The sequence below is a fragment of the Ananas comosus genome, linkage group 6, assembly GCF_001540865.1.
Source record: "Ananas comosus cultivar F153 linkage group 6, ASM154086v1, whole genome shotgun sequence".
Classification (NCBI taxonomy): Eukaryota; Viridiplantae; Streptophyta; class Magnoliopsida; order Poales; family Bromeliaceae; genus Ananas; species Ananas comosus.
In genome coordinates this window covers 12,412,491-12,434,567 of record NC_033626.1, presented here as the reverse complement: position 1 = coordinate 12,434,567, position 22,077 = coordinate 12,412,491, and the positions used below count along the sequence as shown (strand labels likewise).

At 36.2% G+C, this 22,077-nt stretch overlaps 4 protein-coding genes across 8 annotated transcripts; 3 read left to right on the top strand and 1 right to left on the bottom strand.

The window, feature by feature from the left end:
- LOC109712200 lies at positions 3,146–6,000 on the top strand. Of its 3 annotated transcripts, none has more exons than XR_002216795.1 (3): positions 3,146–4,322; positions 5,255–5,403; positions 5,573–6,000. XR_002216795.1 is itself a non-coding variant. In XM_020235633.1 (2 exons), the coding sequence occupies exons 1-2, from the start codon at positions 3,866–3,868 to the stop codon at positions 5,620–5,622; spliced, it is 507 nt and encodes a 168-aa protein (XP_020091222.1). In that variant the 5' UTR covers positions 3,146–3,865; the 3' UTR covers positions 5,623–6,000. The 3 variants fall into 3 exon arrangements, 1 of the variants encoding a protein (XP_020091222.1); XR_002216794.1 differs by having other exon boundaries at positions 5,252–5,403; XM_020235633.1 differs by lacking the exon at positions 5,255–5,403.
- On the top strand, positions 7,897–9,808 carry LOC109711156 (RING-H2 finger protein ATL47-like). The gene is made up of 2 exons (XM_020234076.1): positions 7,897–8,566; positions 8,693–9,808. Exons 1-2 carry the CDS (start codon positions 8,464–8,466, stop codon positions 9,613–9,615), a joined length of 1,026 nt encoding a protein of 341 aa, XP_020089665.1. The 5' UTR covers positions 7,897–8,463; the 3' UTR covers positions 9,616–9,808.
- On the bottom strand, positions 12,214–13,402 carry LOC109711802. The gene has a single exon (XM_020235041.1). The coding sequence runs from the start codon at positions 13,094–13,096 to the stop codon at positions 12,518–12,520; it is 579 nt and encodes a 192-aa protein (XP_020090630.1). The 5' UTR covers positions 13,097–13,402; the 3' UTR covers positions 12,214–12,517.
- Positions 18,126–21,857, top strand: LOC109711801 (glutathione S-transferase DHAR3, chloroplastic-like). 3 transcript variants are annotated; one of them, XM_020235039.1, is made up of 7 exons: positions 18,126–18,413; positions 18,597–18,687; positions 18,971–19,114; positions 19,424–19,541; positions 20,387–20,527; positions 21,071–21,178; positions 21,591–21,857. In XM_020235039.1, exons 1-6 carry the CDS (start codon positions 18,212–18,214, stop codon positions 21,155–21,157), a joined length of 783 nt encoding a protein of 260 aa, XP_020090628.1. In that variant the 5' UTR covers positions 18,126–18,211; the 3' UTR covers positions 21,158–21,178; positions 21,591–21,857. The 3 variants fall into 3 exon arrangements, with proteins under 3 accessions (XP_020090628.1, XP_020090626.1, XP_020090627.1); XM_020235037.1 differs by having other exon boundaries at positions 21,588–21,856; XM_020235038.1 differs by lacking the exon at positions 21,591–21,857 and having other exon boundaries at positions 21,071–21,382.

Sequence of the window (22,077 nt, the reverse complement as noted above, 5' to 3'; positions counted from 1 at the left end):
ACGGGGGGGGTCCTTGAGAGGCGGATCTGAACGCTGGCACGTGAGAAGTGGGCCCCGCCCCCCAGTGGGGGACTCAATAGAGGTGGTGAAATGACTCCGATGCCCCTGGTTTTTAATACTTTGAGTTATTTAATATTTTTGACTCATCTGCGCCCGTTGGGGGATTCGAATTCAAATGAGTTGAAATGACGTGGATGCCCTTGGATGGGTTTAAGTTCAAACGGTCGGGGTTCGTCCTTAGTCCAAACCTCGTCCAAAATTGCCCATGTGCCACTAATGGGCTCTATTTATTGGATTTATGGTGATTTTTTTTTTTCTTTTGAAGTGTTTCCTATAAAATATGAAACATATACTTTAAAAATAAAAAATCAATACCTTAGCTGCCTATGATTCGAAAACTAAATATACAATAATTTTTTGATTCGAAAACTAAATATACAATAATTTTTTGATTCAAAAACTAAATATACAATAATTTTTATTGTTCTTGAGAACATGAGATATTTTAGGATAATATTGAACAAGTTTTAAATTACCTTTGGATGCTGTTTGTTTGTTCTTAGAGAATATCTTTTAATAGTGTTTGGATGTTTAAAGGGAAATAAGGTATTGAATTGATAAAAGTTAAACAAAATGATAATTTTGCCTTTGAATATAGTAATAAATAAAATTCAATATATAAGAAAGAGATAGAATTAATATGTAATAATATAATTTGAATATAGGTGTGAAAATATACTTTCTATTTTATAATTTAACGGCTAAATATATATTTTTAAATATAGAAAAGCAGATTATTTCACAAATTTATATATTTATAAATCATCATAGAAAATTTAACTTAGTTAAAAGAAATTATAAAATAGAAAGTATATTTTCACACCTATATTCAAATTATATTATTACATATTAATTCTATCTCTTTCTTATATATTGAATTTTATTTATTANGAAAAGCAGATTATTTCACAAATTTATATATTTATAAATCATCATAGAAAATTTAACTTAGTTAAAAGAAATTATAAAGAAAATAAAGGGGCATAATATAATAGAAAGCAAAAAGGATAAAAATTCATTGATCCAGCTTGTTCTCCATGTGGGGAAGAACTAAGCTTAACAGGTTATTTCCCGTTAACCCTTGAACAAGAGAGCTATCTCATTTTGAGTAGTGGTTGGGGGGATATCTCCCTAACCTAATATAGCCTAACAAAATCAAAATAGAAATTCATAAATTCTACACCAGGCGTCTAAAGAATTTAAGTTACCATGGCTTAATACTATTTCAAACCAAAGTTGTTACAGTACAAAAAACAATTCTTTATTTGGGTCATTTATCAGATTACGTTCTAGAGATCCACAAGCTTTCAACTGTTATAAGATTTCAAAAGAGTTAAACTCAAACTTAGCTGCAGTTTCATATTGTTCAAACATCGGAGTATCCAAATATGGCAATTTGTTGAATAACCATGCCTCACTGTGAATGATGATCCACAATATGTCAATTCTAATGTTTAAACACCGACCGTCCCTAGCGCAGGTGGTAAAAAGGTTGGTAATTGGTATGCGAAGTCCCGAATTCGAATTCTAGTTGATTCACATTTTCAGCTAAGTTTATTTCTAAATGAAATAAACGAAACGGATAGCATACTATCTATTTCTTAAAGAAATAATGTTCAAGCACCAGAGTAATGTGCTGGTTTGATTTCAGTAGTTAAAATGTCAAAATCATTATTGTATTCAGTAATTGAAAATGGCCATTAGATGTCAAATTTGTTTTGGATTGCAATACCACTAACTACGCAATGTGAATATGTGATGTGATCTCAAGGGTAAACCTTTTCCTTTGATTAAACATAGACACATTCATGAACCAAATTACTGCCCCCTTATCACCTCTCTCAACATCCAAACTTCTACTTAAATTGAAATTTTAAAGTCGAATTCTAATTTTATTTCCTCTGTTTCAGTTAAATTCCAACCATGAACATAATTTTATATTTCAAAATTTATCAATTTAATTTAATATTCAAAACTTTTATTTAAAAATTGAAATTTTAAATCTTGGATTATAAGTTTTTATTTGAAATTTGAATTTAAGTATACTTTTTAGTTTACATCTAAAGTTAATTTATAAAAAATAAATAAAATTTTATATAAAAAAGAATACAAGAGGTAACATAGTAATTGTAAGAATACGTAATCTTATTCATGATTAGTAACTTAAGACGCCCACCCCCCTCTAAATAATCTTATTAGTAACTTAAGATGTCTTATTTTAGTATTTTCTACTAACCGTGCCTACCATTGCTTCTCCTTTCAACACTTTTAGTCTTTTATCCCTCAGAAGGCTCTCTCAGCATTTAAATGCCTCCAATTTTCTCCTTTATTTTCAAAATTTTGCAATGCACCACTGCTCAACATTTTTGTCGATTTCAAAGTTTAAACTCGTGATTATGAGAAAATCGTCAGTGTTGGCGTTTGTTTCGACACTGAAATTGTGAGATCACCTGAACTCTCACATATAATCATACGGAGATTGGCCGTCTTTTGACTTTGATGGAGAGAGGCAAAATTGATTTGGCAAAATTTATAAATTTTTCACTCTCCGACTTTCTACTGCAAAATAGACTCAGGCCCCTTCTTTCTGCTGAATCATAACGAGTACGTCATAAAAAAAAAAGAACAAAATTTAGTTAGCAAAATTGTATGTAGTTTTTAAACTGTATTTCAATATTATTATTAATGAAAAAATACCCATATAAACATTTAAAATTATAAATAAATATAAATTATCGCTTTGATCCTCCATTACAACCTCAGGATCACAAACCAATTCGTGGCTCGAAGTTTAAGTTCCACACTGATTCGTATGCGGCCAACGCCTCACATATGTATTACTCCACACCGCATACGAACATACACTTGAGAAATCATATCCAACGTAGGATTCAAATTCCAGAGGAGAACGAACGGCAGATACAGGAGTCTCATAAAACTACTATACGGACATACACGGAAAAAAAAAACAATGCTCGTAATGATTGGATCCAGATCACGACCGTCCATCCATTATTGGTGTGATTTGATGCGATCTGATCGGGCGGCTATAAAACGGTGAACGCGACACCAACGGTGTGCACGAAAGAGGTAATCCCTCTTTCCCCTCGCGTCTCCTTCGTGCTATCTACATCTCCTCAATCTGGGAATTAGGGTTAATCGAGGGAGCCAATGATCGCGATCCGATGCGCGTGGAGATTGTGGTTTTATTAGGATTGGAATTTGCGAAGCGTCGTGCTTTAATTGGAGAGGAAATTGGAATTATTAGGGTTTTTTTCCTCTTTTTGATTGGTTGTTCTAAGAAAAGATATTGCGAATTGTTTCCTTTTGGTTTGATAAATCGAGGGGGAAAAAAGGTTCAATTTTGCTAGCTGGGGAAGGGTTTTTTTCTTTTTTGGGTATTGGTTACGGAATTCGTGGGCGTTTTGATGCTACCATTGTGGTGGGGCTTCGGGAAATGGTAAAGTTCTGGCGATTACTTTGTGGGAAAAGTGGAATTTTGCTCTAGGAAAGTCGTTTGAACTTATCTAAGTTGCCTTATTTGGGAAATTTTGTTTGTTTACGATGGACTTGTAGCCTTTTCGGGTAAAAAGGAAGGATCTTGCTTTGTTATTTTGAGGGAAAGTGCTTCTTTTTCGATAAAGAAAGGTTTCTTTGATCGATTTGGGTGGGAAAAGAAATGTGATATCTTTAAGGATGAATTTTTTGGTTTTAGGGTTTCAATTTGAGTCTTTGTGATCCCATCTATATCCAAATCCATCTTTTTTGAGGTCTATAGGAAGTTAGTGTTCTATCTTAAGGAAATATGGCCCTGATTTTTACCCCCTTTGCTTACTGGCTTTGGGGAGGGAAAGATCAAGAAAACCCTAATTCATCCCCTGCCTTGGCTTCCGATTTCCCGTCGGGATTTAGGGATTTAGATTCTGTGAAGTTGCCGTCGGTTAACAGGCCGAAGATGCGGTCCTCCTCGAGAAGGATCAAGAGGAAATGGCAAAGCAGGGAGGAACGACGGATCGATCGGGAGTACGACATAGTTTTGGTGCCCTCGGATGGAGGGTGCATGTCGGGGTCTGAATCAGATGATTCAGATTGGTCGATCGGATGGTTAGAGCCCCACGCGCCAGAATTTCAAAGCGAGCGTGAAACAGAGAACAGCTTTGCTGTCTTAGTTCCTTGCTATGGGCGCGGTCGGTGTGAGCAGGCCGAAAATTCTAAAAATCGTGCCTTGGGTGCAGGAGATCTCGCAAATGAGTATCTTGCTGGTGAGGGAACTAGCAATCCTTCTTTCACGTAGCTTGCAATATAGAGACTGGTTTTTTAAGCTCATAATCTAGTTCATTTCACTGCATTTCTTTATTTCTGATATTGATGTGCCAAATTTATAGCTAATAGGATTCTTGTACTGATTATAAGCTATGTAGGAAACTTTTATCGTTATCTTACGATTCTATGCTAATAGGTTGTAGATTGTAATCTTGAGATGTCTTCTGGGGATAAGCTTGAGTATGGTTCTTCCTTCTTTAACTCAATAAGTCGATGTTTTATAATTTGAAAAGTTTTTGTGTATAATGGTAGTGCATGAAGTTGTTATTTTTAGTGCTTTTAAGTGCGCAATTTTAGTTAATATGACTTACTAGCGAAAATACCTTGATGTCGTGTTTCTTGAACACTAGTGATCGCATTTGCGTAAGGAAGTTAGATTATTATTTTTCTGGAAGAGTTGTATATATTGGTTTCATAAAGGGGCCTCACAAACTTGTTTTGCTATATGGCTGAATGTTTTGTCGCTGTTTACTATATGAAGATGAGGAAGATCCTTTTTTTTTTTTATTATATTCGACTCACTTGGAACTTTCACATCATCTTTGTTGCTGTGATGGTTGATGCTACCCGTTTTCGCCACACCAAGTGCATTATTGGCTTTTGATGTGAATGTCTTGTAGTTCTGCTTGTTAGCATGCAGTCTTCGTCTTGGAGATATGATTGTCTTGGTTATTTATTCAGCAGTTTATGTTGTTCTACTTTGTCCATATTTGTGATTTTGGATGAACAACTCCTACGAAGATGCAATAAACGTCATGAAAATAATATGTTACCTGTGCAAATTTATCTGTTTTGATTTCAAGTATCAATAGATGCATTATTTTTGCCTCTTCGATTCGATTCTGACTCATTGTCATTTTCCTGTCAGTAGTTGCATGCGGTATGAAATAACTCTGATGAGCATCTTTAACTGTTTAGCCGAGGCATCCCTAGTTGATGCCTCGCTTTGTATACTTGCATTACTGGGGGCAATGGTTGTTGAAGATAGAACGAGCGGTCAGCCTCAGGCAAAGAGATGAAGTTGCGTAGTAATTGTTTTTAGTTAGCATGATACGCCATTAGTTGACTTTGCATCTTATGTTATCATACATTTCTTCGGTTTTCATCCGCTGTTTATATCATGAAAAGTTTATCTAACTAATACAACTACTTATATAGTTCTAACATTTTTCTTGATTCTGTTGTGCAGAGCGCAAGAATTACATCGAACAGTGGCTTTCATCTCTTCAGAGCTCGTAAATGTGATTAATTTCTTTCAACTTGGGCTCAAAGGATGCTTTCATTTCCATGACATTGAACCGAAGCTCTTGTTACACCAAATATGAAATCATGAAAAAGAAGAAGAAAGAAAGGATCGTGGAAATTTTCCACCAGGATATCTCTCTTCTTAGCTGTGGAATCTGTTGCAAGTAATTAAGATGGAGATTCATTTAGGATACTAATTCTACTTTTCGTTTTTATTCCCCAGGACTTATTCTATGATGGCCATGTAAATATGCTTGTATATGATTCTTCTGTAAATACCAATGTAAATATGAAGCCTACATTGTAGTTTTCTGTCAAGTTACATAAGAAGGCCAAACTCCAGGTTGCCTTTTGGGTTGGGTCTCTTTGATTTTTGGCTGTGTATGTATAAATCTAATTCACTATTGTCCAACAAGTGTTAAGAGAGTTGAGACATGTGAAAAATGTTCATTAGGAAGTTTTAATTTGCCGAACAGGCTCGCCGAATCAGCAAACCTAGCAGGGTACATGTTTGTTCTCTTGAGGGCACATAAAGCATCTTCAATAGTTCTATGGGTCCTGCATCCGCACCCAAGTTTGGCTTTAGTCTCAAACGTATTTACAAAGCTAACTGAGCTTAGCTCAGGCCTATTACCTAAATGATTAGGGTTTTTTTTTTTTTATTAGAGAGAGGTAGTACGTTATATGCTTTATTTATTTCATTTTAGAAATAAACTTAGCTAAAAATGTAAATCAACTAGGATTCGAACTGGGGGAGTTGAGTACTAACCACCAAACTCTTTGTCACTTGATTTAGGATGAGTATCGAATGGAAAAAACTTGAATTAGAAGCTCTTCATTCAAATTTAGTAAGCTCCTTCTAAATCTATTATTTGTAGCAAACCCTTAAAATTCAGATAGATACAGGATGAATCATACGACTCAACAAACTATTCCAACAACAAACTATGTTTACTAGAAACAAACTATTCCAAAAACAAACTATGTTTACTAGAAAATTTGATCTGATAGAAATAATGTAGTATGGGTGCGTTTGGTTCGCGCTATCTTTTTAAGATTCCTAGTAATTCAATAGGAATAAAAAAATATGATGATGTTCGGCCAAACGCATTAAGTAATCTAGTTGGTAATACTAAATTTATTTGGGAATGAGATGCATCCCAAAGTACTAATCTCATTCCTTTGAGGGAAGGTGAGTATCTTTATATTAATGGATTGGAGTAATTATAATATGTCTAATCTCTTTCTTTCTTCTAACCCGCCGGCTAGTTGGTATTATTTTTCTTTACACTCTAACCTCATATCTCTCTCTAAAGTCGAAACTTATCTTTTTTTCTCTAAACTTCAACTCTTTTTCTCTCTCTAAACTAAGCTATTTCTCTCCTTCTTTTTCTAAAATCTCAACCGTCTCATTCTTTCTAACATCGACTCTATTCCTTTAATTATGCTCTCTTTTTCTAACCATTAAAAAATGTTGAAATTTTTTATAGTATTATTTAAAATTAAATTAATTAATTAATTAATTAATTGTATATTTTTCGTAATCTTAAATAACATGACTAAATAATATGACCGTACGAACCAAATACCGAAATACTGCATTCTTAATAATAGAATGAATAGGAATAAAATTCTCGAATATCTTTTTACTCCTAGTAATATTTCATAGTGCGAACCAAACGCACCCTCATAGTCATCTTAATTTAGACATTTAAACCTGAGATATGGAAAAACCTTGACACATTTAGAAAGTTTATGGCCTACCTGGCGCTTCCTGTACCTTCAATTGTGGGTGTGCAGTGTGTGCTGCTCATAAAAGCTGATTGATTGAATCCCAATATATACCACAGAGTGAGTGATTGCTGGAGGATCTATCATGTAATTAAAGCCCCAGTAACCCTTTCCTTTTCAGTGCTTCTTTGCAAAATAGCCCTCATTGAGGATCCATATTTTTCTATTATAAATTTTCCACTCTGATTAGCTTGCCCAAAGTTTGAACAAGAAAAATGGTACTGAGTTTTCAAGTAAATGTCTTTTAATTCTTAAAATTTGATCAAATGTTATACTTCATGTAAAATTATCATTTCATGTATAAAAATCAAGTTTTTGGAAACTATCCAATATTAAAACATAAATTTATAAATTTCACATGCCTACTTTTTACAAAAATTTACCATACCTCATAAAACTTGTACATATTTTTGTGCCTATAAAAATAAGAAGCAGGTAAGGGGATTTCCAAAACCAGAGGTAGACCACCAACACCAACACCAACACCAACACAACGCTTACCAAATTTCCCACCTTTTTTTTTTTTTTATTTTGGGCTCCCCCCTACCATCTCCATTCCTACTGTCACCAAAAAAAAGAATAAGGAAAATAGTACAGAGGGTAGGAATTAGGAAGGAATCAACAATCAACTATTTTCTTTTTTTTTATTCCCTTTCCTAAACAAGTAGAGAAAGAGTTGTTTATTCAATTTTTTTTTATTTTCAATTCTCTCTGGAAAAAAAAGAAAAATTTAAACTTGAAATCTCTCTCTCTCTCTCTCCCCTCCTCCCCTGTTTTGTCACCTTCTTGTTTGTATGATCTGCGTTCTACCCTAAAGCATGACAAAAACTTGTTTTTTAGCTCCCAGAGCTTTTACTCCCTTCTCCCCTCCCCTTTTGTGATCTGTAAATCGCCCTCAAACTATAAAAATCCCATCTTTTTCCTCTCTTTTAGGTGGATTCGTAGTTTAAAGGCTAAAAAAGATACAATTTTTAGCCACCCCTCTCCTCAAATGACTTGGCTTTACTTGGTCCCAAACCCAGGAAGAAGAAGAAGAAGAAGAAGATGACCGTTGTAGCTTTCCCCACTAGTTTGAAGAGGAACTCGGCGCCGTATTCTTCGTCCCAAATATCCCCTCCAACGCCGATTTCTTCTTCTTCTACATCTGGTAAAGCTAGCATTAGTAGTAGTAGTAGTAGTAGTAGTAGTAGTAATAAGATAAGCCCAGCAATTCTCTTCATCATAGTAATCTTAGCATTCATCTTCTTCATCTCGGGTCTCCTCCATTTACTAGTGAGGTTCCTCATAAAGAAGCACTCTTCCTCTTCCTCCTCTTCCTCCTCTTCGTTCCGCGCAAATCACCGCCGCAACCCCGCGGCCTCCTCCGAAGGCCTGCAGCGGCAGCTGCAGCAGCTCTTCCACCTCCACGACTCCGGCCTCGACCAATCCCTCATTGACCTTCTCCCCATCTTCCCCTACCGAGAGATCCTCGGCCCCAAAGAGCCGTTCGATTGCGCCGTGTGCTTGTGCGAATTCGCCGCCGAGGATCGCCTCCGCTTGCTGCCGCTCTGCGGCCACGCGTTCCACCTCAGCTGCATTGACACATGGCTATTGTCGAATTCGACGTGCCCGCTCTGCAGGGGGGTGCTCTTCGCTCCTGACGACGCGGTCGAGAACCCGATCTTCGATTTCGGGTATTCGAGTGCAGAGGTTTTGGAGCAGGACGAGGAGATCGGTTGCGAGAAGCGGGTGTTCTCCTTAAGGCTTGGCAAGTTCAGGAATTTGAGTAAAAGAGACAGCGGCGATGGCGACGGCAATGGCGATGGCGCTGAGGATGGTAATGGGGATCCTACTGCTAATAATAATATTGTGAGGAGAGAGGAAGGAGAGAGTAGTAGTAGTAATTTGGATGCAAGGAGATGCTTCTCCATGGGTTCTTATCAGTATGTTCTTGGGGATTTTAATCTCAGAGTGGCTCTACAAAGCGGTGGAAATACGAATTCGGCGAGGAATGAGGTTTCGGAGGGGAAGAGGATATGTGTTGGGAGCAAAGGTGATAGCTTTTCGGTGTCGAAGATTTGGCAATGGTCTAATAACAAGGGCGGGAAGTTTCCCGTAATCTCTTCTTCGGATGCTTCGTTCGTCGGAGAGAGCTCGCCCCCGATGGGGAGGAGGTACGGAGATTCGGTAAACGTGCGTGAACTCTCAAGAGTTTAAGCTTTTCACTTATTAGTGGTGATTGTTCAATTGCTTAATCTCTATTCATAGATTTAGCAATTTAAGCTGAATTTGTTTGTCTTTTATATTTAGTTATAGAATGCTTGGGTGGCGGAAAAGATGTTCTTATAACTGATTGTTGAAATTAAAAGGTTCTATGACAGTTTACTTTATGAAAGTTCCATATTGGTTATAGCTTGCTAGATTCCTCAGTTGAAGAATCCTTTTTGTACATTAGCACAAGATCTGTTTGATTGAGTCGCTGTATCGGACCACGTTTGGCGTTGCTTATGTTTGAACTTTTTCTTTTTACCCCTTTTTCTCTTGCCCTTCGAGCTCTCTGTGATTGCGGTTGTTGCTGAACTTCCATAGTAATTAACATTTAGAACGTATAAATTTAGAAAAGGTTTACTACCACATATTTGTTTCTTTGTTGTCGAACAAATTAAACACATGAATATAGAGTTAGGAAATTATCGAACAATAGCTATTATAGAAGGCCATCCTTAAGTGCCCTTAATCTTGAAAGAACGCAAACAGAAAATAAAGGCAACGTGTGCTTAATCGAGTATTCTCGTATTTGTTTTCTCATGTTTCCATTGAGAACTGGTTAGCTATTGTGATGATGGGCTCCTGACAAAAGAAAAGGAGATATAGTGGGCACTAGAAGTGCTTCTTGACTCTTTTGAGTTCCTTCCGATTAGTCGCTTTCTATTCTCGAAAACTTTGTGGCCCATGAAAGCACTAGAGCCAACTCTACCATCTATTCATCCTTCGAGGTGGAAGAGGTCAACGATAAAACAGCATCTTCTAAGGTGCTAGTCGAAAGAGCACTAGCTAAATGCTCATTAATAAATGAATGAAAATGAGTTGAAGTTGATGTTTGAGAAAAATAGTTTTGCTTAAGTAGGTTGTGTGAAATCTTGATCTATGAGTTCTTTTTTCTTTTCTTTTTTTTTTGAGAAAACTTTTAACTGTTAACATCTGTTTGTATGTTCTTATTTCATTGAGTAGCTCGATTGCTGCTGGGTTCTAATCTTTTAGTTAAAAGTAAAACATCTAAGCAAACTACATGATCACTAATCACAAAGATAGCTACAGTTTGGTGAATTTGTTGCGTGCCATAACCCTGATAAAGTCTGTAACTATGCAATTTCCACAGTGTGTCAAATTTCATTTTTTGGCATCAGGTTTTCGAGGAATCAAGAACTTTGTGGCTTTCTCCAGGTAGATCCCACAGCCCACTTCTACCTATCAAAGCACGCGATTATCCTACGTATTTTTCTATCGATTCAAATCAAATGGAACCAGTTAGGCGACCTGTCTTGTATTCCTGCGTCTGTTGCACAGCCGCTCCCGTATTCCGGATTAACTTCGTTTCTTCTTCAAAATTTGTTCAAATTTGAATGCAGAATCATCGATTATAATACCAAACTTGTGCAGAATTTTAATGGACTATTTAGGCATGCCTACATATTTAATCTCCATATACTGAAACTTTGGCAGAACCTTTACAGTCTAGTTTAAACTGTAAACTAACTTTTCTGATATTTTAATCCTCTTACTATTTTAGAAATAAAAAACTGGAAAAAGAAAATTGCTCGTGGGTCGGTAGTAGGTGACAAATCATGCAGTTTGATATAATTAAATGCTGATACAAATTCGTACCTTTTTCTTAAATTGTAGTGTCCTTATTTTATGCAAGTTGGTAAGGGGATATTTCTGTATGTGTAGGCAGAGGAGGATTAATCTTGTAGTTGTTTAATTGGAGGGAGATCTACTGGAACAAAAGAGTAAAAACACCGAAAACTAGTGGTATAAAAGCTTATACTTTTTGACATATTAGTTCTTAATTTTGGGCATAAGCAGCTGCACATGACACACGGAATTCAGAGTGTTGTGGCCAAAATGGTTTCAGATTAGATGGGTGGAACATTAAAATGTCCTGGGTGCTTTTGTTCTCAATATAAATATGATGTAACACATTCCACTTTGTTTATGAGATAACAAGATGAATTCTAAACAACTGAGTTAAAATATGTTTCAGATTCCTACATATGAAAGGTTTTAACATATCTTCCCTGGGTGGCAGTTCTAGATTTTCATGGAGTGGGCAATGCCTAAGTTTATGTCATACATCTGAGAGTAATTTTCGAGGTTAAGATAAAAATTGTACGAAATTGATGTGCAATCAGAGAAAAAATATATTTATAAGTTAACGCAAAATAAAATTTCTGATTGATTTTCAAAAGTCATACATTTAAATAACTGTTTTGAACACCAAAAAAGAGAGAGAAAAAACTCTCCTAAATGGCTGAACTTTTGGAAGATCACAAGATGATTGGATGGGAATTAGAACGGCAGTGGGCTCCAGTGACTTTCATATTGGTTTTTAGTGATGCCACGCAAAATCGGTTTGATTGGATCAACTCGATTTGCAACAACACAACTACAATACAATCTATAAAAAAGAATTCAAATATAATATAAAATAATTTCATTCACTAGAAAAACAACATTTGTAAGTTTGGCATTCGAGATTAAATTGTTCAATTAACTTCGAATAGAAGAAGCTGAGATTTAAATTGTTCAATCAACTTTGAATACCGAAACAAATCTTAAAATTCTATAAATGAATAGTGATAAATTCAGATATTACAAACTACAATCCAAGGGAGGGAAATTTCATTATCATATACAGGTAAACTTCGCTATCAACGCCAACGCAAACGAAAGAACGACAAGGACTATAATTTTCCTTTTTTTTTTTACTACCCTTTTTTGAACAAGAAAAAGGGGGAAAAAAAAAGAAAAAAATCCAGAGGTAGCGTGCGCACGTTGAACTCCTCATCCAACTCGAAGCCCCTCACCCCATGATCCATCGCACGTCGCCCTCCACCCCTCACGACCGAGCGGCGGCGGAGGCGGCGCCGAACAGCGGCGGCGCGTCCCGGCCGCCGAGGTCCATCGACCCCTTCGCCGAGGCCGGGGGCGCGGCGAACCGGGCGGAGAAGTCGCGGTATCCCGAGTAGTCGCCCTCGGGGCTCCACCCGTGGCCCTCGTCGAAGTTGAGCGCGTAGCTGAGCGGATCGTACTGGAACCTCCCAGATCCGAACCTAGCAAACCCATCTCCGCCGCCGCCGCCGCCGCCGCCGCCGTGTCTAGGGTTTCGATTGAAGCGCCGTATGAAGGTCTTCCACCGGGGACCCGCCACGAGCTCCGACCACTCCCGCACCTTCATCGTCGCTCTGACCCCCCACCTCCACCACCACCCCTCCGCCGACGAAGACGAAGGCGATCGCCGCCCATCGCCGAGCCTCTCCGAGCCCTGGATCCGCTCCCACCACTCCACCGTCGACGACGCCTCCGCGGGCCGGCGCCCCGTCCACGGGATCCAGAAGCAGCAGCAGCGGCGCCGCGCGAACACGGCGTCTGCCGCCGCCGCGTCGTCGAGCGGCCCCGCGTAGGCCTCCGTCTCCATCGCCTCCAAGGATCTAAAACCCTAACCCTAACCCTAATTTGAGGGGCGGGGGGAATCTTCCGGGTACGACTCTTCAGGCGCCATGGTTTCTCTCTCTCTCTTTCTCGGGATTGGGGAGAAGAGAGAGAGCCAGAGAGGACGATAATAAATAATAATAAATGGGAATTATTTAGTGGGGCCGTCAAAACGGGAACAGGGAAGGGTGACGTGGCGCCGTGCAACGTGGCGAACGCTCATTGGTCGACGTTCCAAACGGGCCCCGTTTTGGGTTTCCCAAGGCTTCAACGTTCGGAATTCGCACCGCATTTCCTCGAAACAATCATTTCCTCGAAAAATTCCCGTTTCGAACCGTACACTTGAGCAGTGGCTAAACAGGGAGAGAAATTAATTATGCACCCGGTGCACCTAGCATCGCACTTTGATAATCTAATCACAAAAATTTAGTAAAAATATGCAAAAACTGTCATCAAGTACATATCATTTTAGCCAAATACCCAATCTTTTGAAATTTTAATTTTATTATTCAATCAATATATTTAATTTGAGTAAGTAAACAATGGATTGACTTTTAAATTGAATGTATCGTTTATCTTTACATATTTAGTTAGTATATTTTATATAATTTTGGTATCTTATAAATTTATTAATGTAAATTACTAATTTAGTTCGTATATTTTTTACAATTTTCGTAAATATAAATTTTATTAAAATAAATAATTTGCTTAAATTTAGATAGTCAATATATCACTGACTGACTCAAATCAAACTGAAAGATTAGATAGTAAAATTAAAATTTTGAAAGTTTGGATAATCGATTTAAAATGTTTATAGTTTAGATAAGTTATATATAATTTTACCTAAAAAATTTTGAAATTGTGATTTAATTTCTCTAAAGGCATTATATAATATTTAGGATAAAATACTTTTAATACTTAGCAATCATACATTATATATGTTAGGAAGCAAATCATATAAATCACCAAATCTGATAAAAACATATTACTTAAATAAGTAAACCACAATCATTAAATTGTCTACTCTAGTACCAATTATAAATATCAGCAATGTAGTAAAAAATGTGATATATTTACTAGGATTGAGTATATTATTATAATACTGTTATCTCTTATTAGTTATTCCATATGAGAGTAATTATTTATAAAATTCTAACATTAAATGCCCAGTGATTACTTTTCTATTATCAACTTTTGAAATTATTTGATGTATGGTAATAGATTTTCAAAATTTATAATTCTTCACACATGATCAATTTAGCTTTTATACATCATCAAAAAACTATCCGGTCCAGAGCATGAGTTTTCGAGATACACCGCACCGGGTGCAGGCAATAATTTCTTGCAGCTATTATAAGGCTGTCTCCTTAAATTGTGTGAATATTATTATTATTATTATTATTATTATTTAAAAAAATAAAAAGGTACTCCGCTCCTAATTGGTTGTTGGTTGGTGAATGATTCATGATCAAACTAATGAGTTGGATACTTATCGAACATTGCGGATCTACGCCCCTCTCCACTGGCATAACGGCGTATTATTGATTGGTCGGCTCGTGGGACCATTCCCTTTTTTTTTTTTTTTAATAAATTTGAGAAAAAGTATTAAAATATCTCTTTTATTCATTCGGTAAATAAATTAAACTACGAAACTGAAATAGTAAAATGTTGAAATGTAATGCTTCCCCTCAATTTCAATATTTTTTTTTTTTAGAGAAAGATATCACGCTACCCACTTTATTCATTAGGTATATGAATTTAGCAATATAAAGTGAGACAGCAAGAGCCTCGGAAAGGCAAAGAAATCGAAGAGTATAAGATAAAAAAGGAAGCAGAGAGAAAGCAAGAAGAAAAAATTACAGACGATGTCCATTAGGGTGCGTTTGGTTTGCGTTATCTTTTAAAGATTCCTAGTAATACAATGGGAATAAAAAAATATGACGGTGTTTGGCTAAACGCACTAAGTAATCTAGTTGGTAATATTGGATTCACTTGGGAATAAGATTCACCCCAAAATACTAATCTCATTCTCTTGAGGGAGGGTGGGTATCATCATATTAATATATTGGGATAATCATAATATATCTAATATTTTTCTTTCTTCCTACCCGCCGACTAATTGATATTATTTTTCTTTACACTCTAATCTTATATCACTCTCTAAACTTGTTTTTCTCTCTCTAAACTAAACTTTCTCTCTCTCTCTCTCTTTCTAAAATTTCAATTTTCTCACTCTTTCTAATTTCGACTATATTTTTCTTTCTATTTTTTTTTATTATGCTCTCACTCTCTCTAACTTATATTCTCTCTTCCTTTTTTCTAAAAAGATGTTGAAACTTTTGGTAACATTATCTAAAATTAAATAAATAAATAAATAAATAAATTGTATATTTTTTGTAATATTAAATAACATGGCTAATTAATATTACCGTGCGAACCAAAAACAGGAATTCCACATTCTTAGTAATAGAATGAATAGGAATATGATTCTCGGATATCTTTTATTCCTATTAATCTTTCATAATGCGAACCAAACGCACCCTTAGAGTTCTACTCTCCTTCCGATCTGTTTAACCAAATGCGCGATCAGATTGCTGCAACTATAGACAATTTCTTTGATCTTGCATGGGCGTCACGCCGCGCTGTAAAATTATCCAACATCTGGTACTATATGATGAATTTTGAATTGTACTCGCTAGAGTTTAGTTTGGGGTGAGAAACTTTAATGCTCCACCACATTGCCGTGTTGAGTCTTATTGAAATTCGAATTGGATTAAAAGGCATTGGTACTTCAGATTTATTATCCGTACAATAATTCCAATTCCTAGGAGCAAGCTCAGAAAAAAAAAAAAACGAAGAAGAAAAAAGACAAAAAAAGATATGTAATTAATGGAGCAATACATTTTCTCTCAGGACATTATGTATGTACTTCAGCAACTAAGCTTTATTGTGTTATTTTCTAAAAAGAATAAAACTTTTGTAGAGATTGTTTGTTCATTAGGACCAACTATATTTTTGCTTAATTTGCACGAAAGTGATAGCCACTTGGCAAAAGAAGAAATGATATATATAGAATTAGGCTGGAATACTATTAGTAGTAAAACAGTCTTTTTGCTATCAAGTTTTTAATCCTTGGATGAAAAATTATAGGGTTAGGATGATATTAGTTAGTTAGAGTTAAGCGGTCCTCCTAGGGTTGAGTGGTCCCCACTAGGTTATAGTATTTAATCCAATGGTTAAAAATGATGAAAAGAGTTGATCCAATAGCTAAAAAACTGATAGTAATAATAAAATTTTGCTACTAATAGTAGCCCAGTCCAACTCTCTCTCTCTCTCTCTCTCTATATATATATATATATATATATTTATATATATGTAGGTACTGTACTATCGGAAGTATAGAAAAATCTGGTGCTTCATGATCTCAAATGTTGGCCAGGTCAAAACTCAAAATATCCCAATAATTCAGGAGGCAACATATTGCTTTTAAAAAAAATAATTTAATTATTTGGCCCCATGCATGATAATCAGAATATGCTATCTTTAGTTTTTTATTTTTATTTTTAATTCCATATATTCAACACTTCCTTTGTGTGCGTGCGCACACACACAGTGAAACAAGTAACTTTCGCTGATATTATTTATTGCTTTTTTTTCTGAGAAAAATTTAGCATGTTATCCGTTTTATTCATTTTTTTTTACAAATAAACTTAGTTAGAAATATAAAATAATTAAACTTCTTACTTTGGATATTTGGTACCAATCATCAAATTTTTTTCTATGTGCGCTAGGAAACGGTCGGTATTACTGATACTATTTTTGTCGCTAAAACAATTTGTGGAGCTATTCATGCACACGTAATCCAGTTGGGTATACTTATAAGAAATCCAGTGCAGCGGTACAAGTAATGTTTGTCGTCGTTTCTTCCTCACGAGGGGTTGCTTTCTTTTGTTCCTCTCAAGTCATCAATGGAAAGCTCACGGACCAATGAGGAAAGTAATCTTTCTAACTTGGAAGGCGATATTTTATTCGATTTTGAGAATATTCCAAAGAACTTAAAGCTTCAAACATTAAAAAGAGTTTGTTTCTTTCTTTTTCAAAAAAATTAAGGGAAGTTATATCAACATCATACTCATTTCTAAGTAATTACGAGGTGATGTTCATTCAATCTTATTGAATCAAATATCAAATAAAAAAAAGCGCCTCAACTTCGTATTAACTCAGTTGAGTCCGAACACAAGCGAAGATCGAGCTCATTACTGGATGAGCCTAGTTCGGCTCATAATGGGCCGTTTATTTCCAAGAGATGGACCACTAGTGGGCTTCTAATGGGCCTCTTCATTATTAAAGGATACCTAACACTGATTTTCACTTAGAAGAGGAAGGCTAAATTTTCTTATAAATATCATTTTTTTCACTTCCCGTTCTAACTTTCAAAATCTTCATTTTACCCCTATCAATATTTCAAATCATTGCATTTAACCCTCCTCCATCGGGTTCCATCACTATTCAGTCAAATTCTTATAATTTATACCAAAAATAACCTTTAAATGACATAAATATATTAAAAAATTATTTTTTATAGAAGAAGAAATAAGGGTAATTTGATTATTTTGTTCTTTCCATTAATACCGTATTCATCTGAAAGATATTTCTAAAATTTTAAGAGAGCAAAATATAGAATTTTTAAAGTCGGAAAAAAAAAGTGAAAAAATAAATATTTATAAGAAATTTTTTTGTATTTTAACAGATGAGAAATGGCATATCCCAACGTAATATTTTTTATAGAAACAAGCAAGATACTTTTCAATCTCCTTCGTTTTGGGACCGCGGGGAGAATGTGTTACGTACAGTAAAAAAAGGTGCAACAAAAAAAATATTTTATATTCTGTTTTTATAATGGGCCTTTCTTGGGCGTATTGTCTTTGATCACATAGATCACACGTGCAGGTCACGTGCCCAGCAGCGCGAAGAAGCGCAACAAAAATCGCGAAACGACGCCACGTATACGCACGCGCGCGCGCGCACGCACGCACACAGAGCTTCTAGGCACCGTCCACCGCCAACGCCATATCCCCTGCGCAAGAACGGGGCGAGCGCGATGTCGGCGCCGATTACCGCAAACGCGATGCTCCCCGCCGTATTCATCCGCTCCTCCTCCACCTCCACCTCCACCTCCACTTCTCTCCGTTTCTTCTCCCTCTCCCGAATCCCCCGCTCCCGCTCCCTCTCCGTGCGGGCGTCCGCACAAATAGAGGTCTGCGCCAAGGCCTCCTCCACCGTCCCCACCAGGCTCGGCGATTGTAAGCTCTCTCTCTCTCTCTCCCTCTCTCTCTTTGGATGCGCTCTAATTAGGGTTTACTAGATTTAGAGTTGAAGAAGTTCTTTTAAGTGTTTTTGTTGCTAAAACCCTTGCATTGTAGTTTATTTTGATCAAATCGACGCTAGGGGAACGGGGTAAGTTGAAAGAGATTGTTGGTTTGCAGGTCCTTTTACGCAGAGGGTTCTGTTGACTCTTGAAGAGAAGCATCTGCCCTACGATATGAAGCTGGTGGATTTTGCCAACAAACCGGATTGGTAAATTTTTGTAAATTATGATCGGATAAAGTAAAATTAGGGCCATGTTTGGCGTAGCCTCTGTTCTCGTTATTGTTCGTAAGATCGCAGTGCCGTAGCAAAGAGTTTAGTTGTTGTTGTTTTTTTTTTCCGTATGTAGACTTTGCGAACAATTCACAAATAGCAAGCAAATTCAAAGCAGAAAAACGAAAACAGGGGCATGCATGCTCTATTTAGGAAAAACAAACGAAAACAATGTTGTACATGCACAATGTTTTATTCTGCTATTGTCTTGTCGCACTAGGTTCTTGAAAATCAGTCCCGAAGGTAAAGTTCCTGTCGTCAAACTCGAGGAGAAGTGGATCGCCGACTCAGACGTAATCGCCCAAGCATTAGAGGAAAAGTATCCCGAACCACCGCTGGCGACTCCGCCGGACAAGGCTTCAGTGTGTGTTCTATTTCTGCACTATTCTTGTTGTCTTAACTGAGTTCTTCGTTGTCGACATTAGCATGATTAGTAGCTAGAGAGTATAAATGAAAGAGCTTCTTATTCGTAAGGGACATATTTATCTAGAGGTTTTGCCTTTTCTTCAATTCCTCTAGGGTTGTAGCAGCAATCGAGGTTAGCATCAACGCAGACAAATTTTAACTTCGCCCCCCACTCTTTATTGCATTTGCAAATAGATGCTGGATATTATAGGCTGCGTGCTTTTGAAAAGGGCGTAAGTGATTTTCCATAATTTTGTTGCTTCTGCAGTGGTTCAAAAATATTCCCCAGTTTCATCGGTTTTCTTAAAAGCAAGGACCCCAACGACGGAACGGAGCAGGCGTTGCTCAATGAGTTGACGGCCTTTAATGATTATCTAAAGGACAACGTGAGTAGTTTATATAACTAATACCTTTATCTCATGCAAAGCTAATCTGGTTTTTTGTTTGTTTGTTTTTTAACTTTTCTGTATCTTATAATCAGCACATATGTTGAGATTCTAATCTCAAGTTTGGTGCTAAATGGTTCGCATCTGCAATGCTTAGTGCAATTAAAAACCTTACTAGTGAAAATGGAAAGTCTTCTTTGAATCTCTAAAACATTGCTCAATTGTGCTATATTCTGCACTACTCGAGTGCCGGCTTTTATTAATGTCGTTTAGATATTTATGGTGTAGGATATGTACTTAGAATAACTGCCACAGAGAGCACTTTTTTTTTTTCATACAATTCACACATTATGCTCCAATCAGTTATTTGAAAAGGTCTTTATGTTCCTGTTAGGGTTTCCTTTTACAGCACTGATATGCAAACTGGTTTCAAGTTTCAATCATCTGCTATGAATTATTCTGGTGGAATGTTTTTTTTCCGGTGCATTTTACCGGAAATTATAAATGGCTTTGCAAGATGTCAAAAGATAATTTGTTTTCTCCTCATTCCTTTCTTCTCCAATGTTGATATTATAAATGGCAGGAAAGAGAACTCCAAAATCTCATGATATTGATTTATATAGCTGCAGTATTCATCCTTGATACTCCTACTATTCCATCAACAAAATTAAACTGGATGAGGATGTTGTACGAGTGCAAAAATATTATGGACTGATTATATACAATTTCTCAGTATCGTTTTATCATATTTTTGTTCTTTTCGTAATAAACAATTGCTGAAGTAGAACTCATATTAAACCCAAATATTAAATTTTTCTCTCTCTGTCTCTCTCTTTTTTGGTTAGGGTCCATTTATCAACGGTAACGTGATTTCTGCTGCCGATCTGTCTCTTGGACCTAAGCTCTATCATATGGAGATTGCTCTAGGTCATTATAAGAACTGGTCCGTTCCGGAGTCACTTCCATATGTAAAGAACTACATGAAGGTATGAGGAGTATCTGAGATTTGTGACGGCTCATTGTCCATGCAATTTGCATTTTGTGTGCTACTAAGTATCTTAACATTGTTCATACGAATGAGTTAGCTGCCAGCATGTTATCTGAGAGATGTGCCTTGAACTTATATTTGCCTTTTACATTACTACCTTTTATTCAAGTATAACATTTTTTATGTATGGACCAGTGCTGTATTTTCTATTTTTATCATTAGCCTTCATGCTCTGTTTTCTGCATCATAATGAATATTGCATATCAACGAGATTTCTGATGTGCCTGACTTGCTCTTTTGCCTTTTTAATCTCCGTCGACTGTTAATTGAATCAAATGGTCATTGAATCTTTATTGCATATAATGTATATCAATATTTTCTATTGAAGCAACTTGATAACTCTATCTGAGTTCAGGCTTTGTGTTAAATTAATAGATGTTTTATATATTGATACAGAATTCTGTATGGTTGATAAACAATAGTGGGCTAATTTGCTGTTTTGTATCCAATCCGTAGCTGACTTTTGAATTTTGTGCTGCAGTTAATTTTTTCATTGGACTCATTTATTAAAACTCGGGCTCTGCCAGAGGATGTAATTGCTGGATGGCGTCCGAAAGTCATGGGTTAAGTTACTAGTCACAGTTTTGATGTAAGTGTTTGGAAGATATACTAAAGTTTTTTGCCTGTAACTTCACCAATAATGCAGTTACTCTTCTCATCTCCTAGCATAATTGGTTTTTCATGTTAATTTAAAGGAAAGGTCATCAAAACTTCTCTACCCTACTCAGAGTACTTATGCTCTAACTTTAGTCTCTTTGTGGTAATGAAAACTAAAATTATCAGACGCTTGTCAGACTACCTCTTAGGCTTATTTTCTGACTAGCTTAATCCGAGTTGTGGCATTGATAGCTAATAATTAGGGACTTACTACAAAATAATTATTAGCACTTCATTTTTGTGGATAGTGGTATATATTTTTTTCTCCGTTATAAATTTACTCTTTCCGCAAACTACTAGTAGATTACGTTGCATTCTCACAATTTGAGTGCTATTTACAGCAGCCAATAATTAAGAACTGGTTCGATGGATTGGCAGCCAAGCTTTAAAGTGCCGTGGCACGGGAGTGTGCCGCTGTCTGCCTAGCGCGGTACGGCACCGGCATGCTTTCGTGTCGACACATGGTACGTTTGCGTGCCGATGGATACGTATGACCTCCTACTGCCATGCTTTGACACGGACTTATTTTACTTTTTTTTAGTTCCAATAAGCTCGTATAATATTATTTTGAAAGATTTAATCAAATAATTATGAATATTTGCTATGTATTACTTACTATACTCATCAATTAATATATTTGTAACCTTTTTGTATGTAAAGCATAATTATACCTGATGCAGAATAAAAATTTTTACAGGTTGGAATTTAAAAAAAATGCAAAGATATCTTTCTTTCTTTCTTTTGATCATATTACAGTTTTTCTTTTATAAAATACAAAAAAATAATTTTTAAAACAATTTTATAAATTATTTGAAAAAATTATTTTAAAAA

Coding starts and splice junctions, on each gene's coding strand:
- LOC109712200 (XM_020235633.1), top strand. CDS start 3,866: ATGGCCCTGATTTTTACCCCCTTTGCTTACTGGCTTTGGGGAGGGAAA. Junction 4,323..5,572: donor CGCAAATGAGTATCTTGCTG/GTGAGGGAACTA, acceptor TCTGTTGTGCAG/AGCGCAAGAATTACATCGAA.
- LOC109711156 (XM_020234076.1), top strand. CDS start 8,464: ATGACCGTTGTAGCTTTCCCCACTAGTTTGAAGAGGAACTCGGCGCCG. Junction 8,567..8,692: donor TTCTTCTTCTTCTACATCTG/GTAAAGCTAGCA, acceptor TCCATTTACTAG/TGAGGTTCCTCATAAAGAAG.
- LOC109711802 (XM_020235041.1), bottom strand. CDS start 13,096: ATGGAGACGGAGGCCTACGCGGGGCCGCTCGACGACGCGGCGGCGGCA.
- LOC109711801 (XM_020235039.1), top strand. CDS start 18,212: ATGTCGGCGCCGATTACCGCAAACGCGATGCTCCCCGCCGTATTCATC. Junction 18,688..18,970: donor TTTGCCAACAAACCGGATTG/GTAAATTTTTGT, acceptor TTGTCGCACTAG/GTTCTTGAAAATCAGTCCCG. Junction 19,115..19,423: donor CCGCCGGACAAGGCTTCAGT/GTGTGTTCTATT, acceptor TTGCTTCTGCAG/TGGTTCAAAAATATTCCCCA.